Below are 20,231 nucleotides of genomic sequence, written 5' to 3' on the forward strand. Positions count from 1 at the left end.
GGTCAGACAGAAGGCGGCAATGCCCGGGCAGAGAGTAAACAGAGCCAAGGGTGCGTTGGTGGCGGCACACCTAAAGCAAATCCCTCACATCATGGTAAAAGTGACAGAAATAGGGAGATGTCTGCAGTGGGCGAAGATGGAGAATAACCCAGGCACTTATTATAGAAGTAATCTCCCATCTGTGACAAAACTACAACTCCCAGCATACCCAGCAACAACCAGAGAACCAATACTTCCCTAAAAGCTGTCGCTATACCACTATAGATGTCTATGGATATAGATAGCTTAGACAGTGAGATGTTTCTAACATCACAATATATTGGTGAATTTCCCTTCTGGAAAGCGGATGCTTGCAGAGACCAGAATGGCCTTGTGTGTGACTCAGCAGGACACGTATAGGACCTACAGTACAGCACTGTGTATATAGAGAGCTTATGTGCTAGGAAATGTGTACTGTATACTAGGTGTGAGAGTGGTGTGCAAACACTAGCCCCCGCAGTGCAGCCGTATGGCACAGACCAACCTGGATATATAACAATGTGCAGTGCCCTGGCCTTGTATATGAAGAATTAAAATAACATTATAGGGGTGAAGTATAAGCAAAGTAGAACTACTGTATCTAACTAGTCTATTATATATTAGAGATATCATATATCTATACACAGGCTGATATATGAATAACTGTATGTACATACAGTATATGTTAGTACTATATTGACTGTGTATATAGGCCGGGTATATGATATACAAGCTGCGGTATAAGTTATATACTGAATAGATGAGATATAGGGTGCTGTATGATCTATGCACTGGGTATAGGAGATACAGGCTTCTGTATACGTTATACGCTGGGTAGATGAGATATAGGCTGCAATATGAGTTATGCATGATATACGATATATAAGTAACTGTATGTACAGACAGTATATGTGAGTACTATATTGACTGTGTATATAGGCCGGGTATATGATATACAAGCTGCGGTATAAGTTATATACTGAATAGATGAGATATAGGGTGCTGTATGACTTTTGCACTGGGCAGATGAGATACAGGCTGCTGTATGACTTATGCACTGGGTAGATGAGATACAGGCTGCTGTATGACTTATGCACTGGGTAGATGAGATACAGGCTGCTATATGAGTTATACACTGGGTAGATGAGATACAGGCTGCTGTATGACTTATGCACTGGGTAGATGAGATACAGGCTGCTGTATGACTTATGCACTGGGTAGATGAGATACAGGCTGCTATATGTGTTATGCACTGGGTAGATGAGATACAGGCTGCTATATGTGTTATGCACTGGGTAGATGAGATACAGGCTGCTATATGTGTTATGCACTGGGTAGATGAGATACAGCCTGCTGTATGACTTACGCACTGGGTACATGAGATACAGGCTACTGTATGACTTACGCACTGGGCAGATGAGATACAGGCTGCTGTATGACTTATGCACTGGGTAGATGAGATACAGGCTGCTGTATGACTTATGCACTGGGTAGATGAGATACAGGCTGCTGTATGACTTATGCACTGGGTAGATGAGATACAGGCTGCTGTATGACTTATGCACTGGGTAGATGAGATACAGGCTGCTATATGTGTTATGCACTGGGTAGATGAGATACAGGCTGCTATATGTGTTATGCACTGGGTAGATGAGATACAGGCTGCTATATGTGTTATGCACTGGGTAGATGAGATACAGGCTGCTGTATGACTTACGCACTGGGTAGATGAGATACAGGCTACTGTATGACTTACGCACTGGGCAGATGAGATACAGGCTGCTGTATGACTTATGCACTGGGTAGATGAGATACAGGCTGCTGTATGACTTATGCACTGGGTAGATGAGATACAGGCTGCTGTATGACTTATGCACTGGGTAGATGAGATACAGGCTGCTATATGTGTTATGCACTGGGTAGATGAGATACAGGCTGCTATATGTGTTATGCACTGGGTAGATGAGATACAGGCTGCTATATGTGTTATGCACTGGGTAGATGAGATACAGGCTGCTGTATGACTTATGCACTGGGTGTGTGGGGAACATCATGATGGTGATTAATGGAAAACGTGACATGATAAGTGATGGATGTAATGGGCTGTCCAGCCTTGTCCTCTGGGGAGTGCGGCCAGTCCCTTCAGTCCAGCTGGACCTCCAAGGATACCATCTGTCCTCTAAATCAAGATCATCCATAGAGGAGGGGGGCTGCATACCGCTGACGGTTCACATCATCACATCCCACCGTCTGGGTCAGGAGAACTATTCTGAGCCTTTAAACCAACTTCTCTTTTTCTTTATTGATACTTATAGAGAAGGGGGGCTCCAACATAAGTTCACATGTAGAAGGGGGTGGGAGAACTTGAGTTGGGGGTATCTCTCTCTTAACTGTATGGTCTGTAGTTCCTAAATGAGTTTTATTGTCAGATTTGTAATTTACTTCTATTTAAAAATCTCAAGCCTTCCAGTACTTATCAGCTGCTGTATGTCCTGAAGGAAGTGGTGTCTTCCTTCCAGTCTGACACAGTGCTCTCTGCTGCCACCTCTGGCTATGACAGGAACTGTCCCCATAGAAAACCTCTCCTACTCTGGACAGTTCCTGACATGGACAGAGGTGGCAGCAGAGAGCACTGTGTCAGACTGGAAAGAATATACCACTTCCTGCAGGACTTACAGCAGCTGATACGTATTGGAAGAATTGAGATTTTTAACTCCAGAGCATCCCTTAAAGGACTATGTACAGCTCATAGCACTAGAGATGTTCCCATCTTTCCTCACCTCCAGCCTCTCCACCAAAGCGTTGTCATACTTGAATCCCGGAATCTTGCGGTCGCTGCACTGTACTCCCACGTCTTCACTATGCTTACAGTCCGTCACTCCCCAGCCATTGTGGCTGCACTCAGCAATGCTTCTCTCCCTGCCATTACAGTGCACATTGTCCATCCAGATATGCCCTGTTGGAGACAGTCAGCATGGTCATATCACATTATTGTGAAACATTATGTATGCTCCTATTGGAAAATCCCTCTAAATTTCTTACCTTCTCCTTTCCCGTACTTGGAGCTGGGCGCCCATGAAACCGCCTCCATGTAGCCCAGGTCTCGGCATACTATGTGAGCGGCATATAGAGAGAAGTCATCATCGCAGACAGTGCCCCATTCTCCATTATAGAAGATTTCCACTCTGCCCTCATTATGCTTGCGCTTCTCTCCGGCCAGCCGCACGTGGATCTTTGCTGGTGGCTTTGGTGGCTGAGTGGGTAGTGGTTCAGGAGCCTGAGGGTGGTGATATTCATTGTAATACTGCCAGTGCTCATATTGCCCCAATGTGGGTACAGTCAGAGCGAGGAAGAGGAGGAACACGTGAGCCACCAACATGGTTTATAAGATACGTGACACCTCACCTGTAATGATAAAGAGAGTAGAGACCTGTATTAATACTTGTGCTATATGCATCTCCTTCAGCTGTCAGGGCATGATGGGAATTGTAGTCGCTTGAGGGCCGCAGCTTGAGGAACACTGCTGTAGGCCTCTACAACACAAGCCATACTATTGCTGATACTTATATACATAGATGTTCACCATCATACTGCTATATGATATAATACACGGGTCACTAGATGGTGCTGTTCTATTGGAGGATAAATAACACCCAGCGCTATGCACTGTTTACATGACTTTAAAGGGCAAATCCACATTTTCCATCTTTAACCATTGATAAGAGGATTTGGGTTGTGTACTCCTTTCTATAAGATTCCCAGCTGTTACATGTTACAGTGATAAGCCCAATGATCAGTAAAAGTGGAATTTCCTTTTAAGTGCATTTCTTTGTCCTTATGATTAAGTAGGAGGCGATGCGTATATATATATATATATATATATATATATATATATATACAATCACATAAACAATTTCTATTCAAGATCACTCTTGCTAGTCAAACGTTTGACAAATGATGTCCCAAGCCATAGCGAGACCCTTTGCTATGACATTCATATCCTCTAAAACAGGGGTGCATGACCTGCGGTCCTCCAGATGTTGCAAAACTACAATTCCCATTGAGCCTGGATAGCCAAATGGTGTCCAGGCATGATTGGAATTGTAGTTACCGAATTAAGTGGGACAATCGTGCAAAGTGGTCAGGCCTTAACTTGGGAAAAATTTCACAATTTCAGGCTCATTCCTGAGGCAGGATTTAGGGGCCCTCTACATTTATTGGCCAAATAGGCTGATATCACCCTGTGTAATAGTGTGTTTACACAGAGAGATTTATCTGACAGATTTTTGAAGCCAAAGCCAGGAATGGATATGAAAAGAGGAGAAATCTCAGTCTTTCCTTTATGGCTTGTTCTCTGTTTATGGTCTGTTCCTGGCTTTGGCTTCAAAAATCTGTCATATAAATCTCTCTTTGTAAAGGCAGCCTTAGTTGTCATTGTGTGCATCCGTTTTGATCTGTTTTTCCAATCACTTCCATTATAGAAAAAAAAACGGCGCAAAATGCAACCTTTTTTATCGTACACAAAAATGTCACCACGTTTTTGTGTATGTTAAATAAAGGATGCGTTTTGATCAGTTTTTTAACAACGGAAGTCAATGGAAAAAACGTATCTAAACAGATGCATACAAATGCATCCATTTTTATTGCAAAAATGTAGTGTGCATCATCTAGCTCCATGAATACAAGTAAGAGCTCATCTACATAGGTGCGCTGGGAATCCATTTTGTTCAGAGCTGTAGCAGAGCTCCTACATGACATAGGTGCGTGAGGCCTTACTGTACCTCCATATGCCTCCAGTTGCATATGACAGCATACAGAGCTGGCGGACGTATACAGAGGCTTTACGGCAGCACATAGAGGCTGTGCAGATCAGTACTATATGTGTGTATGAGCCCTAAAGCAATGTTACGTAACATATTATGCAACTGAACTGTGGGATGTTGTTATTAAAAGCAGTTTTTTCCATTAACAACAACAGAGGAAAGAAGGGGAGACTGGGACAAGGGCTTCTTTACCTCATGGTGACACAGAGATGGAGGGTAAACACCTCACAAGGGTGGTGCTATCTCTATTATTCTATAGGAATGTCTGTTGAAGTGCAAATGCAAATCACATTTAGCTTGTGCAAATATGTACAAGTTCAAACCCATAGAAAAATGTTGAGCACATTCACCGAGATAAGAGAAAGAGGCTGACTTCATTATTTCCACGTCTATATAAACATCTGACAGATAGGGCCCCAAGAACACCTGAGAGGAAACGTGGCCTGGTCACCTGACTAGCAACCAGAGTTCAGCCATCTTTGTGCTAGCTGTATTGAAGCTGTTGTTTGCTATGGGAAACTTTTTTCTCTCAGACTGGTGAAGAATCTGGTATTTCCACTGCCTGAAGCAAGAAATAACCATTTGTTATAGTAATTACTATATGTATATAGGAGTCAATGTAAGAGTGTAGCTAGAGGGTGGCGGATGTGACAGGACACGTGTCTTCTGATGACATGAAGAGTAAAAATGGAGCTAATTCCACATTAACTTATAGCAAACGTGATCAACCCCAACGTACAATCATCACAGATCTGTGTGAATGGATATGCAGAGCTGAGGCTGTCAGCAGTCTTAGAGAATCTCCATCTGAGGTGAGAGGCTCAACTTGCCTCATGGAAAGTACAACTCTGGTTGCTTAGAGGGCAAACCTCCTTGGTCACTTTATATAGATACACAGCTAGGGTAGGAATGTAAATGTTTGCCCCGGGTGAAGGACAGTCTAGATAATACTTTTGAAGCTGACTTTATATTCACATAGGGCAGATTTGTTGCGTGTCCTAATCATCTAAATGCCCTATACACTTACAATTATCATTGCAGCATATATTTCACACATATTGGTAGGCATATTCCACATTGGAATATATGAGAAAACTGCATGCAATATGTGGGCCATTGTTTTTAATGGGGATATGCACTGCAGTAATACATGTTATAAATCCAAGGGTCCTATTAGACAAACCGATTTTTAACAATTAACGACTAACGATAAACAATCGCAAACGAGATTATTTATCATTAACCTGAAATCGTTCACCATATTTCACACAACGATAGTCGTTACTACGATTGTTTACTCCATCTGATCCCAGTTCTTTTACTGGAGCGATGTGCAATTACATAGAATGATTAGTGAAGGAATGCAGAACTACAGCGAACGAATGTGGAATTACAGCGAACGCTTAGCAAAGATTAACAATAATTTTAGGGTCAGATCTAAATCAACGATCAACGACACACTAATCATTTTTCGATGGTTGCCTGCAATTACACAGGACGATTATTGTTTAAATTTGAACAATATAACAATTTTCCACACGATTGTCCCGTGTAATAGGGCCCTAAGGGTAACCTGAGATTTTTTCCACGTATTTCGTGGTTTATTTTTCCACAGGACATTGTTTACATGGTCTACAGCATGGGTCTCCAAACTGCAGCCCTCCAGCTGTTGCAAAACCACAATTCCCATCATGCTCGGACAGCTAAAGCTTTGGATATGGCTGTCCAGGCATGATGGGAAATGTAGTATTGAAACAGCTAGAGGGCCGCAGTTTGGAGATCCATTGTCTACAGCAACATTCCTCCGCTACCACTCCCATCATGATGGAAATTGTAGTTTTGCAACAGTTGGAAAGCAACAGGTTAAGGATCACTACTGTATGGGGTTCAAATACTACCGTAGCATCGCATATGGCAGATCCCCAACCAATCATGTTGGGAGTTATAGTTATGCTTGAGCTCGAGAGTCGTGTTTTGGGGAACACTGCCTTACAGGATCTAGTCCTAAAATAAAGTTATGATAAGTTCGAAAATTATTATTATTATTATTATTATTATTTATTATTATACAGGTTATACGTTTTTCATAAGGGTTCCATGGTGGCATGTATGTATTTTTTGATGGGTCTTCCACTGTTAAAGGGAAGCAGCTCTCTACCCTGGTGTAGAGGGGGGTCCAATTGGGGTGCCCTATATAAGCTATGCATACACTAAGCGAGTATATTAGAAGTATAGCAATACATGTGCGCATATTACTGGCGTCTATGAATATTGGCCAAGTACTATGAATGTGTTATTATACAGAATGTCCTCCGCAGCATGATCATTATGTGTAGGTGGAAGTTCATATCCCCTTGGTAGACAATGTCTTCCTGTACCCCTTCCCCCAGCAGCCTTACAGAAGCTGCCCCCCTCCCTGTCTGACTCTCCTAGACTACTCCACAAGGAGGGAGGGGGGGTTCCTGAGTCTGAATTTTTCCATAGTGAAGTCATGCCGAACATGACATCACTGGAAAAAGGAACAAGGGGATACCCCTGATGTGCGTTCTATTTGCTGAGCTGTTAGAGTCAGCAGCACATCAATCAGGCCCATTGCTATAGAGACATTGCTGAACATCTACAACCGCAGCTAAGATAACCAGCCCGTCCCATGGGAGCCATCATTGTATATGGAAACACTTTCCGTACCTTGTCAGAAATAAAATATTTCAGACAGCTTGAGTTTTTTTATGGGTGAAGGGGCACTGTTTCCGCACCCCTGACTTCCTCTGAAGTCAGAACAAAAGGCCTTCTTGTTATACTGAGAAATAGTATAGCCGCCTGTCACTCACGGCCCATAAAATTCCTGTTGAAACCGGTAAATTAAATTCCAAGATTGCATTTTTCTTATATACTGTAACGCCCGGAGTAGTGGATCCACTGGACCGGCACCAGCGATGGCACAAACCTCACCAGGGAGCGGAGTCTAAGGGGCCGCTGGTTTTCACCAGAGCCCGCCGCAAGGCGGGATGGACTTGCTGCGGCAGGCGACCCCCAGGTCGCTACCCCTGGCTTGGTTGCTGGTGTCGGCAGGCGAGGCGTGGCAGGAGATGGTACAGGCAATAGTCTGCAGATGAGAGAGCACGTGACTGGCTGGACACAGGAACAGGTGGAGTGACAGGGGAACAGGAACCAGGAACAGGGACTTGGGACCAGGTAACGGACAGGACTCAGGAACAGGGACTAGGGACCAGGTAACGGACAGGACACAGGAACAACAGGGAGCTGGGCCAAACGCTATGGGAAGCATGTAGAGGCTCCAACACAGGGGACAGGGCATGCTGGGATTTATAGGGGAGTGATTAGGTGCAACTACCAATTAGGAGCGCACTGCCCCTTTAAATCTGAGACAGCCGGCGCGCGCGCGCCCTAGGAGGCGGGGACGCGCGCGCCGGCCGGCACAGCGGGAGACAGGAGCGTGGAGAGGTGAGGCGCCCCCCGGGGCCGAGGTGATAGCAGCGCCGGGTCCCCGACTATGGACACCGGCTGCTGCATGGGGCAGGAAGCGGTCGCGGCGGCGGCCCGGAACGCGGGACGCCGCCGCGGCCGTGACAGTACCCCCCCCCTTTGGCCTCCCCCTCTTTCTTGCCTGCAGATGGCACAGGAAGCCACAAAGTCTTTGACATCTTGAAACAGACTAGGCCACCAGTAGTGGCGAGAGATCCGTTGGCCGGTCTTACGGACTCCAGGGTGCCCGGCCTCCAACGAGGAATGACCCCACTTCAAAATACCTCTTCGAAGCGCAGGGTGAACATGAGTCTTTCCGGGGGGTACTCTCTGAAGCGAGGAGGTGACGACTGGTGCTAGGCGATCAGGCGGTAAAACATGGCAAGGGACTGTGGGTCTGTGGACGAGGACCTTCTGTAAGTTCTCCCGGTGGTGAGAGGACACGACCTTAGTCTTGGGTACGGAGAGAGGGTACACCTCGGCAGAGAAGGCATCCGCCGAGTCTTGGTCTTCTGCCGGTAGGTCGGGTAGAGGCTTGGCTGGGACAGGAAACGACATAGTACACTTGGTCTGAGGTGACCTGAGACACTGGTTGGAACAGTCCTGACCCCAACTGAGAATCTCCCCGGTCTTCCAGTCCAGTTGAGGGGCATGTTCTTGCAGCCACGGGAGTCCCAGGAGGACCGCGGGGGAAGAATGGGGCAGGACGTAGAAGGATATCTCTTCTTGATGTAAAGGACCCACCTGGAGGACTAAAGGTGCGGTCTGGTAGTACACACGGTCGGTAAGAATTTCGCCTGTGACCGAGGAGATAGACAGGGGCCTGGCTAGTCGGGTCACGGGTAGCCGCCATCTTTGGACCAATGTTGCCGCAATAAAACTGCCTGCTGACCCAGAATCGAGGAAGGCAGTAGTCTGATGATTTCGTCCTGAGAGAGTCCGGATGGAAACTGGCATAGACAGACTTGGAATGGTGGCATTCACACCTAGGGACACCTGTCCCACCGGACCTAGGTGCGAGCATTTTCCGGATGTTTGGGGACGTAGGGGACATCCCAGCCGGAAGTGATCGGAACCACCGCAATAGAGACAGAGATTCTGCTCCAGGCGCCGGATTCTTTCATCAGGCGTCAGGTGAGCCCGTTCCACCTGCATAGGAATCTCAGGAGAGGGTTGGGACATCGAAAGGTCAGGATTCTGGAAAACCGGCGCCAGCTGGGGATGGCGACGGGAACGGGTTAGTAAATGTTCATGCCGAACCTCCTCCTCCCTCTCCGAAAAACGAGTATCAACTCGGGTGGCCAGTAGAATGAGTTCGTTCAGGGAGGTAGGCAGGTCTCGGGCAGCGAGCACGTCTCTCACACGACTAGACAGGCCCTTCTTGAAGGTGGCCAATAGGGCGGCCTCGTTCCAGTCCAATTCGGCTGCCAGGGTGCGGAACTGGATGGCGTAGTCACCAACAGAGGAGCTGCCTTGAGAGAGGTTGAGGAGAGCAGTCTCGGCTGAAGAAGCACGGGCAGGTTCCTCAAAGACGGAGCGAAACTCGAATAGGAAGGCCCGGAGATTGGCAGCAGCCGGATCATCACGGTCCCACAGTGGCGTGGCCCAGGCCAGGGCTCTACCTTCTAATAGGCTGATGATGAAGGCCACTTTAGAGCGCTCGGTGGAAAACTGACTACTCAAAAGTTCAATGTGCATGGTGCACTGAGTCAAGAATCCTCTGCACAACTTAGAGTCCCCAGAGTACTTGCTTGGGAGGGCCAGTCGGAGTGAAGAAGAAGCGTCAGGAGGTGGTGTGCGCTGGGCAGTAGTCTGCTGCTGTAAGGCGGCAGTGAGTTGCTGGATCTGCTGTGACTGCTTCTGGATTTGTTGCGCCTGCTGAGTGACCACTCTGGCGACATCACGGAGATCAGGCACCTCGCCGGGATCCAGGGTTGGAGCCTACTGTAACGCCCGGAGTAGTGGATCCACTGGACCGGCACCAGCGATGGCACAAACCTCACCAGGGAGCGGAGTCTAAGGGGCCGCTGGTTTTCACCAGAGCCCGCCGCAAGGCGGGATGGACTTGCTGCGGCAGGCGACCCCCAGGTCGCTACCCCTGGCTTGGTTGCTGGTGTCGGCAGGCGAGGCGTGGCAGGAGATGGTACAGGCAATAGTCTGCAGATGAGAGAGCACGTGACTGGCTGGACACAGGAACAGGTGGAGTGACAGGGGAACAGGAACCAGGAACAGGGACTTGGGACCAGGTAACGGACAGGACTCAGGAACAGGGACTAGGGACCAGGTAACGGACAGGACACAGGAACAACAGGGAGCTGGGCCAAACGCTATGGGAAGCATGTAGAGGCTCCAACACAGGGGACAGGGCATGCTGGGATTTATAGGGGAGTGATTAGGTGCAACTACCAATTAGGAGCGCACTGCCCCTTTAAATCTGAGACAGCCGGCGCGCGCGCGCCCGAGGAGGCGGGGACGCGCGCGCCGGCCGGCACAGCGGGAGACAGGAGCGTGGAGAGGTGAGGCGCCCCCCGGGGCCGAGGTGATAGCAGCGCCGGGTCCCCGACTATGGACACCGGCTGCTGCATGGGGCAGGAAGCGGTCGCGGCGGCGGCCCGGAACGCGGGACGCCGCCGCGGCCGTGACATATACCCTCATAATCACCGTAATACCCTTCATGAAACGTTTATTGTTTAAATATGTAGGGCCATGTTACAGGGCTGAGGCCGTAGGGAGCCAGGGTAGACATTCGTGGGGCCTACTATATCCTCTGACTATTCAGAGTCATACTGAGATTTTCTCTATCCTCTATTGGATCCATCAATGGCACACGGAGCCCCAGTGGTTCTATAGTAGAAAGTTATGAGGAATTCATGTGCCTCTGTACTGGCTCCATACATGATACATGAGATAGTAGATGGCTAAATGATCATTTGGCTGCCATCTTCCCCACTTCCTCGACACACATAAATATTGGCTTGGCCAAGTTTTTATTTGTTCTTAAAGGGGTACTCCAGCAAAAAAAAAAAAAAACTTTCAAATCATCTGGTGCTGATTTCTGTACTTATCAGCTGCTATATGTCCTTCAGGAAGTGGGTGTATTATTTCCATTCTAGCACAATGCTCTCCACTGCCACCTCTGTCCATGTCAGGAACTGTCCAGAGCAGGAGAGGTTTTCTATGGGGATTTCTTGACATGGACAGAGGTGGCAGCAGAGAGCACTGTGTCAGACTGGAGAGAATACACCACTTCCTTGCAGGACATACAGCAGCTGATAAGTACTGGAGGACTTGAGATATTTTACTAGAAGTAATTTACAAATCTCTTTCACTTTCTGACACCAGTTGATTTGAAAGGATTTTTTTTTTCCGGTAGACTATCCCTGTAATGGTGAAAGAATCGGACAGTCAACAAAAAGATCAGGCAGTGGAAATTTAAAATGCCTGATCCTTTTTTGCTTTAACATCATCTATTGGGGAACAGCTGGTACAATGGTATTTGGATGAATATAGTCGCATACAAGCTGCGGGCCTGTTAAATTTAATAAATCTAATGTGGTCCAGTAGTGATTACACGCAATCAATTTCCTGCAGCAGACCACACTTGTGAATCCTGCAAATAGTCTATTAAAGCTGTTACTAATCACATGCTTTGACTGGGTAAGATCACTAGAATGAGTGGGGAGAAGCACTCGAATGAGTACTTCTCTCTCCGCTTTCTGTGCATGGGAGCTGGGAGAGAAAGCGACCAACCAAATTTAAAGGAGAAGTCCAGTGAAAATTTTTATTAAAGTTTTGTATTGCCCCCCAAAAGTTATACAAATCACCAATATACACTTATTATGGGAAATGCTTATAAAGTGCTTTTTTCCCTGCACTTACCACTGTATCAAGGCTTCACTTCCTGGATAACATGGTGATGTCACTTCCTGGATAACATGGTGATGTCACTTCCTGGATAAATGGGTGATGTCACGACCCGACTCCCAAAGCTGTGTGGGCTGTGGCTGCTGGAGAGGATGATGGCAGGGGGACACTGAGGGACACAGGGCAATGGAGGGACACTGAGCATCCCTCTGCCATCATCCTCTCCAGCAGCCTCAGTCGCACAGCTCTGGGAGTCGGGTTGTGACATCACCATGTTATCCAGGAAGTGACATCACCATGTTATCCAGGAAGTGACATCCCCATTTTATCCAGGATGTGAAGACTTGATGCAGTGGTAAGTGCAGGGAAAAAAGCACTTTATAAGCATTTCCCTGCATCAAGTCTTCACTTCCTGGATAAAATGGTGATGTCACTTCCTGGATAACATGGTGATGTCACGACCAGAGCTGTGCGACTGTGCCTGCTGGAGAGGATGATGGCAGAGGGATGCTCAGTGTCCCTCCAGTGCCCTGTGTCCCTCAGTGTCCCCCTGCTATCATCCTCTCCAGCAGCCACAGCCCGCACAGCTCTGGGAGTCAGGTCGTGACATCACCATGTTATCCAGGAAGTGACATCACCATTTTATCCAGGAAGGGACATCACCATGTTATCCAGGAAGTGACATCACCATGTTATCCAGGAAGTGAAGACTTGATGCAGTAGTAGGTGCAGGGAAAAAAGCACTTTATGTGCATTTCCCCTAATAAGTGTATATTGGTGATTTGTATAACTTTTGGGGGGGCAATACAATACTTTAATAAACGTTTTCGCCGGACTTCTCCTTTAACTTTAAAGTGACAGTGCCCATATACGCTCTATTGGCCACTGCAGTATATATTTTTGACAAAATGCTGCCATAAACCACTCACACACTGCTAAACTTCACTTTGTGAACCCATCTTATACACATAAGGTCAGGGGTAGGGAACCTTGGCTCTCCAGCTGTTGCAAAACCACAACTTCCATCATGCCTCGACAGCCTTTGGCTGTCCAGGCATGATGGGAGTAGTATTGCAACAGCTGGAGAGCCAAGGTTCCCTACACGTGCATTAGATGAACGTTAAAGGAATATTTAAGAAGCTTCTTCAATAAGAGGATTGGGGAATTGTTATTTATGCATTTTCCCACCGTCATTGTTCGTAGCCTGGATTCACCGCAGTCGCATACCTTGTACATCTGCAGTCATATATCTCGCACCTACAGTACGGCATTCTGAGTACACAGTGACGGGGTGGGATGTAACAGATTTTCCATGCCTGGGAGACAAACCTACAGAGAGCTGCATTGACTATGCACATACTGTACTTAGATTTTATTGTCATTTGGAAATATTTAGCAGGCACCTTGCAGCACACCCAGCGCTTCCTGTAAAACTGCTCAGGCATGTAATTTGTCGTCACGTAAAAAGCGAGTGTCTCAAAAATGGAGATATAATGATATGTACCAGGCATGGAAATCCAATCCTGACCATAGACAAGGAGGCTGACTATGTAACCATCTGCAGCTGCTTACGCTGCGTCTGTGAATGCCATTCACATATATTACGTTTGACCACAAACTTGTCTGCAGCCCTGCACTGTGTGAACAGACGCCTACTTATATAGCTGACTGTCATTCATAACCAGTGAATAGGGAGGGAATATTCACTTGGTCATGTTGTGTTTTATTCTGCAGTTACCACCAGCTATTGAAGTGAATGGGGCTGAATTCTATGGGGAATGGGGGGGGGTTGAGTCGGGAGACCCCATGCACCTGCGCCAAACCCACCCCTGTTTGTATAGGCACCAGGGGCGTAACTACCACTATAGTAGCCATAGCGGCTGCTATGGGGCCCACCACATCAGGGGGCCCCACTTCCTGCTCCTGAAATACACTGGGCCCCCTGAGCCGTCATCATTTGCAGCACCAGGTGGCCAAGTGGGCCTCCCGGAATCTGCAAATGTCCCTTTAACTGCAAGTGTCCTGATAAGTCCTTGCAGTTATGACTAGACTTGATGGCTTAGTGGTCATTCGGGAAGGCGGGGGCCCCAATGAAAAGTTTGCTATGGGGCCCACCCATTTCTAGTTACGCCTCTGATTAGGCACCTTTACAATGGGACTTAATACTAAACCAGAACTGCACCCCCATTATTCTAAGGATTATTGGGAGTCTCTTTGACTGGACATATTCTAACCATGTGACATCACTTCATGAGATTAAAATTTCCTTCTAAGGGGGTTATCCCGAGATTGTAACTTATATATCCTGTAATGGAGGTATGACTAGTTGGATCCCCATCGATCAAGTAATTAGGGATCCCTTATCCACCAAGTGAACAGAGAGACTAAGGGGGAGATTTATCAAACATGGTGTAAAGTGAAACTGGATCAGTTGCCCCTAGCAACCAATCAGATTCCACCTTTCATTCCTCACAGACTTTTTGGAAAATGAAAGGTGGAATCTGATTGGTTGCTAGGGGCAACTGAGACAGTTTTACTTTACACCATGTTTGATAAATCTCCCTCTTAGTCTCTCCGTTCACAAGGAGCAAAACTGGCGGTCTATGACAGTCTATGGGAGGCTCGCGCGCCTCTTCTCTCTGCGTTGAAGAATGAACATGTTTATTCCTCAGCATGGAGAGACGAGACGTGCGAGCCTCCCATAGACTGTCATTATGACAGGGAGGCTGGTGGGGTTTGCAGCGGAATTCCGCAAGTTTTGCTCCGTGTACACGGAGCCTTAGTGCTTGGACTTTGCTGCATTCACTTGCTTTGAGACTGCCAAAGATAGCCAAGTCCTGAACTCTCGAGAGCTGGGGACCTGTGACCACTCATGCTAAGTAGGCTCATAGAGGGGATCCCAAGTGCCCTACCCAACATGTACCTGCTTTAATAAGTCACTAGTACATGTGATCTCTTGGTCAGATTCCACAAAGCGATTTTTCAAAGATCAATGTTAAACGATCTCAAATGACCACTATGGCGAACGACCTGAAATCATTCCCCCAATTACACAGAATGATGAACATTACTTATGATCGTTCTTATGGTCGTCCTGTTGTCCCTACTGCGAGCGACTGAACGACGTCTTATTACACCGAACGATGCGGAAAAGATTTGCAAACGATAAAAATAGGTCCGAATTCTATCAAACGACCAACGATTTCTAGTCTAATCGTTGTCTGCTATTACACAAAAACGATTATCATTCAATTACGAACGATCTAACGATTTTTCGAACGATAATCGTCCCTTGGAATAGGGTCCTTAAAGGTGCTCTGCTGTCACCTCTGTCTGTGACAGGAACTGTCCAGAGCAGTAGCAAATCCCCATAGAAATCCTCTCCTGCTCTGCATAGTTCCTGACATGGACAGAGGTGGCGACAGAGAGCACTGTGTCAGACTGGAAATAATACTACACTTCCTTTAGGACATACAGCAGCTGATAAGTACTGGAACTGGGATTTTTACAAATTTATATAACTTTCTGACACCAGTTGACTTGAAAGAAAAAAAAAACATTTAACTGGAGTACCCCTTTAATTTGACAGCCTATTTATTGGGCTATTCCCACTAGATAGCGTATGCCATCATTTTCTGATCCATGGGTGTCCCACATCTGGGGCCCACCAAATCTGAAAAAGAAGAGAACAATATGCATATAGACACCATGGGGTGCACAGATATAGCAGAACTGGATATGCACTATACTTATCCTGGAGGGGAGAGAATATACAGTAATAGTTTTACAATCTCTGCTATATATGACAGACACAGTAATGTCTTACACATGTAACTAGAGCTGAGCATTTAGAAGACACCCGTGACCTTCTCAGTGAGGCATAGCAGACTGCGGACACTTCCTTAGGAAATGTCTTTATCACGTGTGAGCCCCATTGTACTTGGATGTGTATGTTATTCTCATTAGCCAAAGGGGGATTTGTTTGGCCGTTGGTCATAGGTCTTCTCTCCACGGAAAGAATGACATCAATGTTTTCCTAGACCACAACTTGGTAACATCTACATCTATTCATCATACATGGGGAGATCACACAGTGACAAGGCTTGGTTGGGTGGTCTCTGGTGGAGGGGTCTTTGAGATATGCGGAGAAACTGAGATTCATAGGGTCTTTTCTTTACGGCAGACTATGGAAGACATCAAAATGTTCTTCCCAATATAGCAACCCAAAAAGTAACGTTCAAGGTCTTCTGAGACTTGAAGCCGTGTGGCCATGTAAAATGACAGCCAGGACAAGTGTTCTTGTCAAACAGTAAGGAGTCGAGTGTTATTTCGGTCAGTCGGAAATATCTTTACTCTTTGATATTTTAGTAGACGTCCTCTTTGAGCTTATTTATGTCCAATACAACCAAGTTGTTCCGGTTGGGCCAAGGTTACCTCAAGATCATGCAGGAAATCCAACTACATCCAGTATATAGAAACCTGGACTGTCCTATGGCTCTGTTCACACATATGCATCTTACGCTAAATACATTCTGAAATCTCCATTAGGGTGCCTTCACACCTAGTGACTCGCAGCGTAAATTACGCTGCGAGTCGTCTAGGTCCTGGCAGATCACTTTCACTACATACACGCAGCGGTCTGAACGACCGCTGCGTGTATGTAATTCTGCCAGCCCCTTAACCCCTTCAGCTTCCGACCCACCTCCCGCTCCGCTCCTGCTCTGTATACATTACCTGTCCTCTCTGCACGGGGTCCCGGCGTACTGCTCTCCTGCCCGGCCAATCAGTGGCTGCGGCTGGGCAACACACTGATTGGCCGGGCGGGAGAGCAGTACGTCGGGACCCCGTGCAGCGAGAAGAGGTAATGTATACAGTGGAGTGGAAGCGGGAGGCGGGCGGAAGCTGAAGGGGTTAAGGGGCCGGCAGAATTACATACACGCAGCGGTAAGGCACCCTTACAGTGTTCTTTACTCCCTGTTTAACCACTTTATACTATGAAACTTTTTTAAGCATGTACCCATATGAAATTCTTTTTTTTTTTTTTCTTTTTTTTTTTTTAAAGATGTGGACTTGTATGCCTGTATAATGGTATACATCTGCTCTTTTAGTCAGGTATATATTGAGAAATCATCACATGAAATACCTATGATGGAAGTGTGAACAGAGCTTTAGGAAGACTCAGTGGGAGCAGAGCTTTAGAAAGACTCAGGGGGGCATTTATTAAGTCCGGCGTTTTTTACGCCGGACTTATAAATGCCCCCGCAGCTCCGGCTCCACGGAGATTTATGTAGAGGCGGACTGCCTCTACATAAATCCCGTGTGCGCCGGTGCGCACCGCCGAAAACCTACGCCAGCTGAGGATTGGAGTAGGTTTTCGGCGTACATTTGGGCGGAACGGATGGTAAATCGCGCGGACTCTGAGTCCGCGTCCTCCGTTCCACCCACTACACGCCCCCTTTCCGCCCCCCTGGCGTACTCGGCAGAAAGTGCCGATTTGCGAATAAAAAACTACGCAAATCGGCACTTTCCGCAGAAAATCATCCGTTCGCCGGATGATACATGTGGCCCTCAGTGTGTGCAATGTTTTAGGAAGACTCAGTGTGTGCAGTGCTTTAGGAAGACTCAGTGTGAGCAGTGCTTTAGGAAGACTCAGTGTGAGCAGTGCTTTAGGAAGACTCAGTGTGAGCAGTGCTTTAGGAAGACTTAATGTGGGCAGAGCTTTAGGAAGACTCAATGTGGGCAGCGCTTTAGGGAGACTCATTATGAGCAGTGCTTTAGGGAGACTCAGTGTGAGCAGTGCTTTAGGGAAACTCAATGTTGGCAGAGCTTTAGGAAGACTCAGTGTGAGCAGTGCTTTAGGAAGACTCAATGTGGGCAGAGCTTTAGGAAGACTCGATGTGGGCAGCGCTTTAGGGCCCTATTCCACCGGACGATTATCGTTCAGATTATCATTAAATCATTCGAATCTAAACGATAATCCTTCGGTTGAAATGCAGTTAACGATTAACAAGCGAATGAGAAATCGTTGATCGCTTTATAAGACCTGGACCTATTTTTATCGTTGCTCGTTCGCAAAACGTTTGCAAATCGTTCGCATTGAATAAGACATTGTTCGGTCGTTCGCAATAGATGCGAACGCATTAGCGAAAAAAGAAGAAAAAACGATCGCAATTACGATCATAAGTAACGACTATCATTCCATGCGGTCGTTTGAGATCGTTAATGATTATGCAAACGATAATCGTCCGGTGGAATAGGGCCCTTAGGAAGACTCAGTGTGAGCAGAGATTTAGCAAGACTCAATGTGGGCAGCGCTTTAGGGAGACTCAGTGTGTGCAGTGCTTTAGTAACACTCAGTGTGTGCAGTGCTTTAGGGAGACTCAGTGTGAGCAGTGCTTTAGGGAGACTCAGTGGGAGCAGTGCTTTAGGGAGACTCAGTGTGAGCAGTGCTTTAGGGAGACTCAGTGTGTGCAGTGCTTTAGGAAGACTCAGTGTGTGCAGTGCTTTAGAGAGACTCAGTGTGAGCAGTGCTTTAGGGAGACTCAGTGGGAGCAGTGCTTTAGGGAGACTCAGTGTGAGCACAGCTTTAGGAAGACTCAGTGTGTGCAGTGCTCTAGGGAGATTAGGGGTGGGTTCACACTACGGAATCTGCGTGGAGATGTTCAGGTGGATTCCGACACTCGTACCCGCTCGCGGCGGCGCGCATCTCCGCCCATGCCATAGACACAATTCTATGGCCAGGCCTAATCTGCTGTTCCCATAGACTTCATTCTATGGTTGCCAGATTCTGCCATGGTTAGTGATCATATTAGTCCTATATCTATTACAGTGCCCACATTAGATCTATTTATAGGCTTCTTAGGGCCGTATTACACAAAGCGATATTCTGCCCAATCAGGACGATTCGGCAGATCATTACTCCATGTAATAAAGACAATGATCAGCCAGACCTAAGATTGTTGGACCCGCATTGCTACGTGTAATAGTGATGCATGGCCGATGGCTGTGGGAAAAAGAAACCCAAAAACTTACATACCTCTCCGCGCTCCCTGATATCCTGCTAGTTTCAGCCCGCTCCCCACAGTGTCTGAAGTGACAAGCTGCTCAGCCAATCACCGGCAGCAACACTGTCCAGGTGATTGGCTGAGCAGCCCGTCACTTCAGACACTGCAGGGAGCGGGCCAAAGCTAGCAGGATATCAGGGAGCGTGGAGAGGTAATGTATGTACTTTATTATTTTACAATTACTAGGCAAGTGCTGCATGGACATCGCTAATGATTTTATATATATATATATATATATATATATATATATATATATATATATAATATAGCTTTTGATGCATGAATATCATGCTCTATATGGGCTGAGTGAGTGAGCACCGATCTAGAAGATCGGCGCTCGCTTACATCAACTTATGTGGCCATCTAATACGGCCCTTAGACTTGTATTGCGAGATCTGATGTGCCTATATTCTGCATACAATCAACTTCAGTGGAGCTACATTGACTTTTCCACCAAATGTTATCATAAAGAAATGTTCTCTATAAAAACCCATCAGTCTTTATTTGTCTACCTATACAGAAGAGAGAGATGGATAGATCCAGTATCCAGTCCATATGAAGTGCCGTCCACTCTCTGCATATCTGCTCAGTATCTGCATTGTTGCATCCAGTGACAGGCAGCGCTGCGGGGATGGATGATCTGTGAATGTAGACTTTATTAGGCTCTGATCACAGATTCCTGTATGTCTGTTGTCTGCCCCAGGCCCAACCACGTATACAGTCCCTTGTATAAACCCACTGAGCCTGTGTCTGCTTGTCCTGAGTAAGCAGTTTATATCCCATTGTACTAAAAAAAATATATGAGGGACGTTGTATTACCCTGCTCCACAGCACTCGTCCATTATTATCCCTACTGCTGTTTGTCTATGTATAGAAATTCCTGCTTTCACTGCAAGTTTATTGTTCCTTAAATGCATATCCAGTTACCAGGGAAAGGTCTGAGCCAGCCCAGAGGCCTTCTTACACAAAACCTCAT

The 20,231-nt window shown here is 46.7% G+C and overlaps 1 protein-coding gene across 1 annotated transcript in view; it reads right to left on the reverse strand.

Moving 5' to 3' along the window:
* Positions 1-20,231, reverse strand: part of LOXL2 (lysyl oxidase like 2) — a 49,028-nt gene that overhangs the window by 13,841 nt on the left and 14,956 nt on the right. The window contains exons 2-3 of the mRNA XM_069944320.1: positions 3,061-3,423; positions 2,799-2,974 (exon numbers count right to left, since the gene is read on the reverse strand). Of these exons, the coding sequence (XP_069800421.1) occupies positions 2,799-2,974; positions 3,061-3,397 (513 nt within the window). The 5' untranslated portion in view covers positions 3,398-3,423. The remainder of the gene's footprint in view (positions 1-2,798; positions 2,975-3,060; positions 3,424-20,231) is intronic.

This window comes from Dendropsophus ebraccatus, chromosome 1, assembly GCF_027789765.1.
Source record: "Dendropsophus ebraccatus isolate aDenEbr1 chromosome 1, aDenEbr1.pat, whole genome shotgun sequence".
Lineage (NCBI taxonomy): Eukaryota > Metazoa > Chordata > Amphibia > Anura > Hylidae > Dendropsophus > Dendropsophus ebraccatus.